We start from the raw sequence: 12,606 nt of genomic DNA, 5'->3' as shown, positions 1-12,606 counted from the left end.
GTGGAAAGTGCTAGGCGGGTTCAGGAGCCAGGAGGTGGAGCGGTGAGGCTGGGGCAGAGGGGTGCAGCAGGAAGGGGAAGGCAGGTTAGAGCAGGCTGCGGCTGGAGGCCTCGAATGCCAAGGTGAGGAGTTGGAGCTTGTTCATGCTAGCAGTAGGGAGACAGTGAAGGTGTCTGAGTGAGGGAGCAGCAGGATGAATCTCCCCCCTCTCTCCTGGCCCAGCAGAGCTGTCTTCCTCCTCCCAGGAGACCCTCGTGGGGTAGAGCCAGGCTGAAAATCCCTTGTAAGGCCCCACCATCTTGCCTTACCCACAGCCACAGCCTTGGGTGGGGGTCCTGAAGGAATGCCTTCTGTCTTCCTCCTCCCTCTGGGGCTCATCCATGAGAGTCTGGGATCTCTGGAAGATTCCTTCCTATGTGCCCCAAAGGAGAGGGGTTTTGGAGGAAGGAGACCGGGAGGCCAGGCTCTCTGCCTCCACACAAGGAAGCTGTACAGACTTTTGGCCACGGGTCTTCCTCTGTCATCTTGTCAGGCCTTCTGGGAGGTCGGTCCAGCTTTCAGGATGGCCCTGCATGCTGGCCAAAGAACCCCATGGAAACTGAAGCCACAGCCAGCAGACTGTGGGAAGCAGGAAGTTCCCCATGCTGCTTGCTGCTTTGAGAGGTGCCTGCCCCCAGGACATTCGGCCCCCACGCCCCTCCCCCCACCACTGTCCCTGCTTCTGAGGAAGCCCTGAGCCGGGGGCTAATTGAGAACATTTTCAGTAGTGCCGCAGGGGACTCAAAAGAAGGCTTGGTGGGGCGCCTGGGTGGCTCAGTCAGTTACGTGTCCGGCTCTTGATTTCGGCTCAGGTCATGATCTCAGAGTCGGGAGATCAAGTCCCGAGGGGGGCTCCATGCTGAGCATGGAGATTCTCTCTCCCCCACCCCCAAAAAAGAAAACAAAAGCAAGCAAGCAAACAAACAAACAAGCTCAGCCGCACTCTGTAAGGCTGATCCCACCCTACCCTCATATGTTTATGGTTGGGTTAATACACAGCCCTATCAGCCTATGCAATATCCTGCTTCACTGACCTTTCAAGCCCCATTCCCCAGAACACACCTCTAAGAGTCAAAAATGTTGTGTCTGGAACCAGAGTAGCTCACCCCACTGCACCCATGCTCCCAGCCACCGAATCAACTCGTCTATGCATCCTGCAGCCGCTGTGTAAGCAACCAGTGGAACCGAACCGTGGTAGCATGGTTACCGCCCCCCCCACACACATACACGCACACACACGCACACACACACATGGCAGAAGGAGACATCTGTTTGCCAGAAACAGCCCAGCAACTGCCAACAAAGGCATCTAAAAACGGGGGTCCAGGGCGCCTGGGTGGCTCAGTTGGTTAAGCGACTGCCTTCAGCTCAGGTCATGATCCTGGAGTCCCGGGATCGAGTCCCACGTCGGGCTCCCTGCTCAGCAGGGAGTCTGCTTCTCTCTCTGACCCTCCCCCCTCTCATGCTCTCTCTCTCTATCTCATTCTCTCTCTCAAATAAATAAATAAAATCTTTAAAAAAAAAATAAATAAATAAAATAAAAAAAATTAAAACGGGGGTCCAGTATCTGAGGCCGTCTGGCGGAAAGTGGGGCTCTAGGCTCTGCACGCTTCCTGGGTGCTGTGTGTTCATCAAGAGTCACAGCGACCGGGCAAAGCCAACCCGAGGACAAGGAGTGGGGGCCTTTCCAAAAGATCCCCTGGTTTCCATTTCCTCCTCACTTGCGTATCGTATGTGTGGGACTGAGAGGAGGCTCGGGGCTCCTTCCTCTGAGTCTGCAAAGTTCTGGGGCTGCAGATGTCTCTGGGACCCCATGTCAATGCCCAGTGGAGCAGCCCCTTACGCCTGGCAGGCAATGCTCTAATTTTCCACGAACCGCTTAGCAGCAGGTTGTAGTAATGAGGATGACACTGGCTGGTCCTTGAGAGAGACAATTGGTGGGGATCAAAAACAAAGCCTGCCCAATATGTAATGAAGCCCAGCTCGGGTCCACCATCTCCCTCCTCTCCACTCCCCTGTGCACTCGGGACTCTGGCGAAGGAGGGGACATGCACGTTCCGCGTCAGCAATACCTTTTAGTAGCCACCCCCCACCCCCTGCCCCTGGCTTCCTTGGTGCCCTCCAGCAGGGGGAGGAGGGGTGCATGAATTCTGCCCACCCTCCAAACCCCCGCAGTCCTGAACCCTGCCTCTTCCAGGCCCCCCAAGTTGTACCTAGGAATTACCACCCTGAGGGTTCACATCTGCTCAGCCTGCCCTGAATGCACTCCCCGAGGGGGCCGGTCCTCAGGCACCTCCAAGGACCTGGGGCAGAGACCAGCCTGTTTCCTCCTGTGGCAGGGTACACAGTCACGTCGGTCGTGTCCTCCAGGCAGGGGTGGGTGTACGTGGCTGGAGCACCCCGGTTCAACCACACGGGCAAAGCCATCCTGTTCACCATGCACAACAACAGGAGTCTCACCATCCACCAGGCCCTGCGGGGTGAGCAGGTATGAAGGGAGAATCTGGGGGCAGGGGCGCGCTGGGAGGGTATATGGAAAGGGCTGGGCTGCGCAGGACTCTGGAGCTCAGCAATTCCTCCCCAGACATCCTTCCTAGTTGGGGGGCGGGGGGGGGGAGCATACACCTCCTTCCTACCAGCCTTGGAGCTGGACTGTCCCTTCCCCAGAAAGCCAGGCCCTGGTCCTTGCTGCAGCAAGGCGAGCCTGGGAGAATTTGCTTGCCTCCGTTTCATGGACCTCTTGTCTCTGGTGCCTGGCCTCTGCCCCTGACAGCCAGCTTCTCTGTGTTCGCGTCCAGAGTTCAGCGTTAGAGGCAGCAGCTCGGCCCTGGCTTCCCAGCTCGGGCTGCAGGGGGCCCCTAGGCATCCTGAGGGACAGGCATGTTCCTCAAGCCACCTTCACACTGCCCACAGCACACCCACCCACAGCGAGGCCCCCTGGGTTCTCCAGGACACCGCCAGCTTCTCTCCTGTTCCTGGAATGGGAACAGTACCGAATGCGACAGCCACCAACCCCACGGCCCCACCCAGGCTGCCGTGGGAACCACGCTGTGCTGCTCAGAGCCTCGTGTCCGGTGGTCATGAATACCAGCTGCAAAGCTATGATAAGAGTCACTGGTGGGGGGAAGCCCAGAAAACAGGGTTCTGACCCAAGTCATTCCAACAGCCGAGGAAGAGGGTGGTCCTGAGAAGCCACAGAGCTTTTCCAGGGTTACATGGTGGATTCAAGGCTGGGTCAGGTTTAGAACCCAGGACTCTCTCTCTCTGCTTTATGCTACTGCTGACCCTTGACAACCTCGAAACCAGCACGTGCAGACACACACACACACACACACACACACACACGCACACACACACACACACGCACGCACCCCACCTGGCAGCGCTCAGCATCCATGGTCTCCTGGGCCTGAGCTGGGCCCTAGGCAGGCCCTTACCATCATTCCCAGCTCACCCTCAGCTCTGCAGAGCCGAGAACAGCCCTTTCTCCTGCGCCTTTTACTGCCCTTGGCCTGTCACCTTGAGGACAAGCTCCTCACGGGGTCTAACCTAAATCCCTCTAGCTGCAGGAAGCCATCATTCCACCATTCCTCTTCCTGTCTCAAGGACACTGGCAGACCAGGGCCCTGCTCTGTCCCCCGGCCTCCATCTCGCCTTGCCCACACTCTGCCAGGGGCCGGCTCTTCCGGGAATCCAAGGCTAGACCTTGAGAGCTGGAGGGAATTTGCTGATGAATTTATGACATTTTTACTGCCCGGTTCCGCCTCCAACATCCGAATGAGAAACCGCAGTGCTGAAGGCAGCTAAATTAAGTGGATTCCAAATCACCGTGACCCACATAGCTGAGGCCACATATTTAGACAAAAGTCTCCATCCTGCCTCCCTTACTTGCTCTCTGTCTGCCTCCTAATTCCCTTACGCAGGGATAGCTCTTCCCTCGCCCACCCCCGTGTTGAGATTTCCGTCTTCCTCTCTTCTGTGTTTCTATCTCACTCCTCAGTTAAAAGCTTTTAATACTTGCAGATAGATTTCTCCTGAAAGCACCCTAAGCCAGGAGGCGACTGGGCGAGGGAGTGTCACGGGCTCTGGTGTCAGACTGGAGTTTCAACCCAGTTTGGCTGTGGCCAGCCTTCCGACCTTGGGCAAGCGACTCATATTCGCTGAGCTTCAGTTCATTCCCCGTAAAATGAGGACAGTGATCTCTCCTAAGGTAGCAAGAGGCTCACACAACTGAGGCTGTGAAGTGTGTCACACGGGGCTTGTCTGTGGAAAGGACTCCTTCATCCTTCCCAAGTGACCCACTGGTCCAATAAACATTTATTGTATTTATTATATTATCATCATACCCAGGCCTGGAGGGGACACAGTAGGCGCAGTGCCCGCTCTCCGTGGGGGCAACAGGTGCTGGTATGGGGCTGGGGGGGACATCAAGGAGGGGTACCCATTGCAGGCAGGGCAGGGCAGGGCGGGAGTCTAACAGGAAGTGACCTGAGGATGGTAGACATTATCAGGGAGGGAGAAGGGAAGAGGAGTGCAGACAAGAGAAAAGTATGTACAGAGGGAAGTCTGGAACCCAGCCAGGGCCTGGGCTTTTGGAGAAATCACTGAGAATGTCCGGAGAAAGTGGTGGAGCCCGGGGGTGGGGGTGGGGGTCACAGAGGCTAGGGGGGGAGGGAGGCAGGTCCAACAGGGTCACGCTGAAGAATTTGGACTTGCCCCGCACCCTCTCCAAGAGCAAGGGAGTGGTGCGGTCAGCTGCTAGAGGCCACTCTGGCTGCCCGTGGGGGTGGACTGGAGGGTGAGGCAGGGGGTCTTTCGGCAGGTGCCTCACCTGGGGAAGAAGCAGTAGAGGAGGGAAGTAGGCAGACTCAAGGCAAGTTTGGTGCACATCAGGCAGGGCTTGCTGGGAGTCTGCAGGTGGGAGAGGTGGCAGTGGGACCAGGGAGGACCCTCAGGTTTCAGACTGAACAAGTGGATGGCACCCTCACTGAAGTGGGGGGCACGGCACCTGAAGGGGGAGAGGAGTTCAGTGGGTGCTCAAATGCTGAAAAGAAACCATAATTCCCCTTCTAAGGTGCTAATCCTGGAGTTTTTCGTAATATTCAACATTGAAACAAGCCAAATGTCCCATTCGAGGATTGATTATACACACGTGGCCCCTATGTGGTTTGGAATATTACAGAACCACCAATGATCAGATTGTAAGAAAAAATATAACACATCAGGGAGACACTGCTCATGAGCCATTGTTTGATTTAAAAATCAGATATAAGGAGCGCCTGGGTGGCTCAGTCGTTAAGCATCTGCCTTCGGCTCAGGTCATGATCCCAGGGTCCTGGGATCGAGCCCCGCATCGGGCTCCCTGCTCTTTAGGAAGCCTGCTTCTCCCTCTCCCACTCCCCCTGCTTGTGTTCCCTCTCTCGCTGTGTCTCTCTCTGTCAAATAAATAATTTTTAAAAAATCAGATATAAGCCATATATATATTACGACCCCAGATTGTAAGGGTAAAACGGTATACACACACACAAACAAGCCCCACACACCCTAGACAAAACAGACTAGACAAAAATACACTCAAACGTTCATGGGAGTTCTAGTTGGATGTTGGGACAATGGGTGGCTTTTATCTTCTTCATAGCTTTTTCTGATATTGCTCATTTTTGCCATGAGACTGTGTTGCTCACAAACAGAGCAAATGGCAATCAAGACAATTAACCAATGGAAAGAAAGAAGGGGGGCGGGGTGGATGACAGAAGGAGAAAAGAGGGCAGGGTGGGACCCGGTGAAAACAGGCGAGCACCCACTCCACGGGAGAGGAGGGGAGGGGAGTGGGGGCGGGGGGGTGAGAAGGGGAGGACCGGACGCGTAGTGGAAGGGTGTCCCCAGCTCCCCGCACAGCCCAGCCCACTGGCCCCCCCATCTGTGTGCTGCAGATAGGCTCCTATTACGGGAGTGAGATCACCTCGGTGGACATCGACGGCGACGGGGTGACTGATGTCCTGCTTGTGGGCGCCCCCATGTACTTCAGCGAGGGCCGAGAGCAGGGCCGAGTGTACGTCTACAACCTGAGACAGGTACCACTGCGGCGGGGGGCACCCTGCCCCCGCCTTCACTCGGGCGTCCGTGAGGGAAACGGGGCCACCCCAGAGAGGCCAGCGCCCTCCTGCTGAGCCAGGCCGGGGACAACAGGACCCTCCTCTGTCGCTGGGCTTAGGTAGCCAGAGAGGGGGTTCCGGGGGTACAGTGGGGTGGAGACAAGGTGCTGCCAGCCCTTGCCTCATCCCCCTGAGCCTTGTCCCACCCCTGGTGTTGCAGAACCGGTTTGTTTATAATGGGACGCTGAAGGATTCCCACAACTACCAGAACGCCCGATTCGGGTCCTCCATCGCCTCGGTTCGGGACCTCAATCAAGATTCCTACAACGACGTGGTGGTGGGAGCCCCTCTGGAGGACAACCACAGAGGAGCCATCTACATCTTCCACGGCTTCCAAGCCAGCCTCCTAAAGACGCCGAAGCAGGTAAGGCGCCCCAGTAAAGGGCTGGAGCTGGCCCAGGTGTCCTGGCCGCTGGGGCTCAGGCATCCCGTGTGGGAGTCTCTTCTGTGTCCCGCAGGAAAGGATTCCAATCTGTCCTAGCTCTACTTGCCCCAAGTTGGGATTTCGAAATGGGTGCTTTTGTCTTAGGGTCGTTGTTCCCATCACCCCTGTGGGCACCCTCTCCCTGCTTAACTTTGTCTCCCCCGCAAAAACGAAACCTCAGGGACCCCAACCTCACTCTCCCCACCCGCCCCCCCCGCCCGCCGCACACGCATGCATGAGGTTGACTGCAAGTGGAGAATTTCCACGGGGACTTGCTCTTCCCTAGAAATGCCGCGTGCTAGAAACGCTGCTCCCCTCAAGAGGGACCCGTCTCAGGTCCCATGCCCTCGGGTCATCATTTTTGCCTATGTATTTTCTTAGTAAGGTGGTCTAATACACCATGGTCAGAGATACCAGGGACGGGGGGTGGAGTGGTATCTGCCAAGCAACAGGGACTTACCCTTAATGGGGAACCCTTTTAAGACACAATATCTTAATCTGAAAGGATGACTGGATGGTGGGTGCCATCACAGACCAGGAGAGGGGATAGCTTTGGGCTGGGGAAGCTTCCCGATGGTTCCAAATGGGCTCTCTCCAGTGCTCCCCATCCCCATCGTAGCTTCCCTGAGGATCACTCTGCCCTGCCCTGTGCCAACAGTGCCGACACCAGCTTTCTCTTCCCACTTCCTGCAGAGAATCGCCGCCTCCGACCTGGCTCCCGGCCTCCAGTATTTTGGCTGCAGCATCCACGGGCAACTGGACCTCAACGAGGATGGGCTGGTCGACCTGGCGGTGGGCGCCCTGGGCAACGCTGTGATTTTGTGGTTGGTTCTTCTGCTTCTCTTCGCTCTCGGGGTCTTCTGAGGGTCATGATGGACACCGGGTTTTAAAGATATGCTTTAGGACATTTGTCCCTTTCTTTAATCATTGTCAACCCAACTCACCCTGTTCTTATCCTCTCGTGATGACACATTTCCTTTCTGAGGAATCACTGTAAATTGTTTTGGAGTCCAAATCCCTCTTCCCAACAGCGTTCTGAGATTTTAGAGCAATCGGGTATCCAAAAACCCCTCTTGGAATTTTAGGGTTTTTTTAGATTTTAGACTTTTCACATATTAAGTGAAATCATACGGTATTCGGCTTTCTCTGTCTGATTTATTTCACTTAGCATCATACCCTCTAGGTCCATCCATGTTGTCCCAAACTGGGAACTTTGCAAAGGCTCGTAGCCCAGGCTTTACCCCGACCACTTAAAGCAGAATTTCTAGGGAAGGGGCCCAGGCAGCAGTAAGCTTTAAAGACTCCCCAGGTATTTGTCTCCAATGGGCAGCCCAGTTTGAGAACCATAGGGTAGTGTCGGGTCGATAGGTGGGGAATCTCTACAACAGGGGGTGGTTCTCCACTTTGGCTGCACATTGCAATCCCCTGGGAGCTTTAACACCTTGCTTTTCAAAGTTTGGTCCCGGACCAACAGCAACAGCGTCACTGAGGACTTACTGGAAATGCAGAATCTATGCCCACCTATAGCGTCAGGATCTGCATTTTAAAGATCCCCCCACGGCCCCAGAGACGTGCAGACATTAAAATTTGAGAAGCACGGCCTCAGACATGTTGATGCCAATTCTGATTTGATTTGACCTGGAGGGCAAACTGGGCGTCAGGATTTCTTAAAACTCTCCCTATTGTTGTAATTAATGTCCAGGGATGGAATGGGGAGACACAAGGAAGTCAGTGTGGTCTGCAGCGAGTACAGCGTCTAGGACATGATGAAGGGCTGCCTCCGGGGCTAGGTGCCTGCCCTCCACCCACCTGTCACTTTTCTGCCCAAACTTTAACATCTGGGACCCCTCTCTGCCCTCCCCCAAAGGTTTGCAGATTCCATTTCCATCTGCGACCCCCCTTCTCCCCCTCCCCCCCTCCGGGTCCCAAGGGTAGCAGAGCGCCCCACCCCCCAGCTACCCGTTCCTCCGCTCCAGGTCCCGTCCGGTGGTTCAGATCAATGCCAGCCTCCACTTTGAGCCGTCCAAGATCAACATCTTCCATAGAGACTGCAAACGCAGCGGCAGGGATGCCACCTGCCTGGCCGCCTTCCTCTGCTTCACGCCCGTCTTCCTGGCACCCCATTTCGAAACGGACACAGTCGGTAAACCAGGCCCCTCCCCTACAGCCCCCTCCCAGCCCCCAGCCCCGATCTCCCTTGTGGACTTTGGGATTGCTCAGCTTCAAAACCTGGGCTTCTGCTGAAATGGGTTTTAAGGGCCAGGTCGCACCTTGAGCCACATTGATGATTGCACTTACCGATCTAATTCCAAGGAGCCAAAAGGGGACATCATGCCAGGGTGAGGGTGGCAGTGAGCAGCCGTGAGCAACAAGGGAGAGGCCAGGGGAAGAAGGAAGTAGTTGGGGTGCAAAGTTTGGGTCGAAACAGGGAACTGGGAGCAGTGGAGCAAACTGGAGCAGCCTGGATGCAGAAGAAGAGGCAGAGCCAGGAGAGGGAGCAGGAAACAGGGGGGTCAGACAGACGCAGCCCCCAGTCTCAGTGCTCACGGCTCAGAGTGGGCACGCGGCTGCGGCAGGTCCTTCTGAGGATCATCACTTCCAGCCCAGGCGGCAGCCCTGGGCCCACGAGGCCACACAAAGTGACGGCTGCAGGTTCTGGGATGGGACTGGGCCCAGGGCAGGAAATTGGGATTTCCGAAAGCTTCTTAGCCAAGGAGCAGGGCCCACCAGAAGGGTGGGGGTGCGGGTGGGGGTGAGAGAAAGGCCAGCCTGGGCAGCTGCAGTCTTTTTCACCTTCTATGGAAAAGGAGAAAGGTGCGAGGACCTGGTGCACCCAGAGGGCTGGCTGGGGTCTAGGCGAAGAGACGAAGCCTTTCCTGGATGTAGCAAAAGATCAGCCCCATTGAAGGGAAGGAGGCTGCAGGCTTTAAACCCCAGAATGGAGTCTTAGGTTCAAGGAGCCGGTGGGAGGGGCTCATGGGTGGGAACTGCGGCCTGTGGGGGCTCTGAGCCAGGCCTGACAGGATCCCAGAGGCAAGGGCAAGCCCAGGAAGGTGAAGGAAGGGAGAGCTGGGGAGGTCCAGGACTCCAGCGGGGGCTCAAATGAGGGCAACGCCCTGGCCCCTCACCCATTCATTTCTCCTGCATTTCTTCCTCTTTCTCTTTCCCTTCGCTGTCAGCCCCCTCTTCACTCCTCCTCCTTCTGCCTCACTTCTCTTTGGTTCCTTCTTTTTCTCCTTTCTCACTCGATCTCTACCTGGGAGTTTCCCACCCACACTAGGCCTCATGAGGGGAGAAGAGCAGCTCTTCCTTGGCCAGGGTGGAGGGCTTCCCGGAGGAGGCTGGCTTTCAGTAGGCTTTCTCAGAAGACAGGCAAAGAGTCTTGGGTGGACCTGTGGCTCCACCTTCCTGGTTTTGCCCTCTCCCTCCTCCAGGCATCAGGTACAATGCTACCATGGATGAGAGGCGCTACGCCCCGCGGGCCCACCTGGATGAGGGCGGGGACCGATATACCAACAGAGCCGTCCTGCTCTCCTCCGGCCAGGAACACTGTGAGCGGATCAACTTCCATGTCCTGGTGAGCCTGACACCCAGCAGCCCCACCACCAGGGAGCAAGTCACACAGAAAGGGGACACAGAGCTGGAGGAGGTGCTCAGCGGGTACCAGGCTGGTTTCGAGCCCCCAGCACACCTCGGGAGGCCCCGCCAGGGTGCAGTGTCCTGGACCTTGGCCGCCCCATACTCATGCCCCAGAGAAAAGGCTACTGAGACACACTATCTACCACCTCGTGGTAGCCTCTCTGAAATCCCTTCTTTCCCAGCGCTCAGATGCTCACTGTTCCTATAGCAGGTGGTGAAGTCTGAGGAGGGAGGTGGGCTCGGTGAGGTCTCACGGAGGGAACAGGGGCAGCCCGCACGGGCCGTGGCTAGAGGGGATGGAAGCAGGTATTGGCTAACGCTGAGGACCAGGTAAGACTGACCCTTGGTGGGGGTGAGCCGGGAGGAGGAACGGAGGGTGGCCAGCCTGGAGGAGGTGGAGAACCGGTGGGCACCTGGGGCCTGGTTTTACGGATAAGGAAGAGGATGAGAATTTTGCCCCATCCAGAAACTCCAAATACCCAGGCCACAGCTCCGGCCTTGGAGACACAAGCAGGGGTCACTCAGAGCCCACCACCTGCCCCCTGTAGTTCAAAGGCCAAAGGCAGAAAAATGAGTAAGTGTGGGAAGTCCTTGTGTCTCTTAATATGTGGCCCCCTCCAATGTGTTTGTGTACTGGTTCTCAAAGTGTGGTCCCCCGAACCAACAGCAACAGCCCCATCACATGGGAACTTGTTAGAAATGCGTGTTTTCTTTTTATTTTTTTTTTTTAGGATTTTATTCATTTGAGAGAGAAAGAAAGAGAGCGCGCACACACAAGCGGGGGGGAGGGGCAGGGGCAGAGGCAGAGGGAGAAGCAGGCTTCCCGCTGAGCAGAGAGCCCCACACGGGGCTCAATCCCAGGACCCCGGGATCATGACCTGAGCCAAAAGCAGACGCCCAACCGACTGAACCACCCAGGTGCCCCAGAAATGCATGTTTTCAAGCCCCACGCCAGACCCACTAAATCAGCAATTCTGGGGGTGGGCTCAGCCCTCATTGTGTTGCTGGAACCCCCCTGAGGATTCTGATGCAAGCTCAAGCTTGAGAGCCACTGCCTTGATACAAAGAAGCCAATCACGTCAGGATTTAGGTTCCACGCAGGAGATTTTGTAGGCATCTCTAAGCATCCCCTTCTTTACCCTCCACACCTGGACCACTGGAACAACCCCTGTTTTGCTCATGCATTTGTTCATCCATTGATTCAGCATGCTCGTGAACCCTGTCACAGTGCTGGGGCTGGGCCAGGGGCTTCTGAAGGACGGAGACCTGCACACGGAGATATTCCGAATGCCACTTGAGAAGTGGGCTGTGCACACGGGGTGGTGGGTGCTGTCTGGCTCCGCGGAGGCCGAGGCGCCGGGGGATGGGTGCCCAGCCTTGAAGGCTGAGCGGGGTTTGCTGAACCTCCAGCCACCCAGCACGTTCCTCTATCCTGGCCTCATCCTGAGGCCGGCGGGGAGGCTGCCCTCCCGCCTGGGGGAACTGGAAATTTTCTCTCCGTGTCCTGGCCCAGAAACGGGTGCTCCGTGCCCCCTCACCCTGTCCTCATCTCCTCCCACACAGGACACTGCTGACTACGTGAAACCAGTGACCTTCTGGGTGGAGTACTCCCTGGAGGATCCCGACCACGGCCCGGTGCTGGACGACGGCTGGCCCACCACCCTGCGAGTCTCGGTACATCCCCATGTACGGGGCACACAACCTGGGCGCTCCGTCCCTCCGACCCCACCTCCTCCCCGAAGCCCAGATCCAGAGCGCCCTGGGTACAAAGGAGATCTTCTCCTACTGCTGTCAACTTGTGAACAAGTTGAGGGGAAGGATGGGGCTTTTCCTGTTCGAGGATCCCCCATATCACCAGCATAGGGTGAGCACTGGACGGTTCTGGAGAATCACAGAACCAGAAGGGACCTTAGGTCTCTATCGCCCGCCTCCCTCACGTACAGGTGAGGGCACTGGGGGCCAGAGCACGGGAGTCAACCACCTAGAGCCTGCTCTGCAGCTGTGGTGGGGCCCCCTCAACCGCAGTTCCTATTCCCTGGCTGTCGGGGCATCCGAACTTTCTGGTATGGAACACTCACGTGCTCCTCCCACCTGCTACTCCGCAGACATCCCACTCACAGAAAAGGCCGCAGTTTAGTTCTGCCTGAGCTGTGCTGGGAGGGCAGGCGAAATTCGTGAAATTAATACCTAATTCCTGAACTTTGAGGAGCAGCAAGGCTTCCGAAATCCCCTCTCTGCTCCCATTCGCCCCCGCCCTCCCCGCCCTCCCAGACCCCACCCCCCAGCCCTGGACCCTCACACCTGCCGTCCTTTCTCCTGATTCCTCGTCACCACCATATAAGAGAGGCT

The 12,606-nt window shown here is 56.7% G+C and overlaps 1 protein-coding gene across 1 annotated transcript in view; it reads left to right on the top strand.

Annotated features, from left to right (window-relative positions):
• The window catches only part of ITGA11 (integrin subunit alpha 11), a 136,450-nt gene that overhangs the window by 106,651 nt on the left and 17,193 nt on the right, over positions 1-12,606 (top strand). Inside the window, exons 12-18 of the mRNA XM_032417596.1 lie at positions 2,379-2,527; positions 5,973-6,113; positions 6,355-6,558; positions 7,312-7,442; positions 8,595-8,761; positions 10,053-10,195; positions 11,821-11,931. Coding sequence (XP_032273487.1) covers positions 2,379-2,527; positions 5,973-6,113; positions 6,355-6,558; positions 7,312-7,442; positions 8,595-8,761; positions 10,053-10,195; positions 11,821-11,931 — 1,046 coding nt within the window. The remainder of the gene's footprint in view (positions 1-2,378; positions 2,528-5,972; positions 6,114-6,354; positions 6,559-7,311; positions 7,443-8,594; positions 8,762-10,052; positions 10,196-11,820; positions 11,932-12,606) is intronic.

The sequence above is a fragment of the Phoca vitulina genome, unplaced genomic scaffold, assembly GCF_004348235.1.
Source record: "Phoca vitulina isolate PV1807 unplaced genomic scaffold, GSC_HSeal_1.0 scaffold20, whole genome shotgun sequence".
Classification (NCBI taxonomy): domain Eukaryota; kingdom Metazoa; phylum Chordata; class Mammalia; order Carnivora; family Phocidae; genus Phoca; species Phoca vitulina.
Note: the sequence above shows the minus strand (reverse complement) of the source record. Positions and strands in the feature narration are given on the sequence as shown.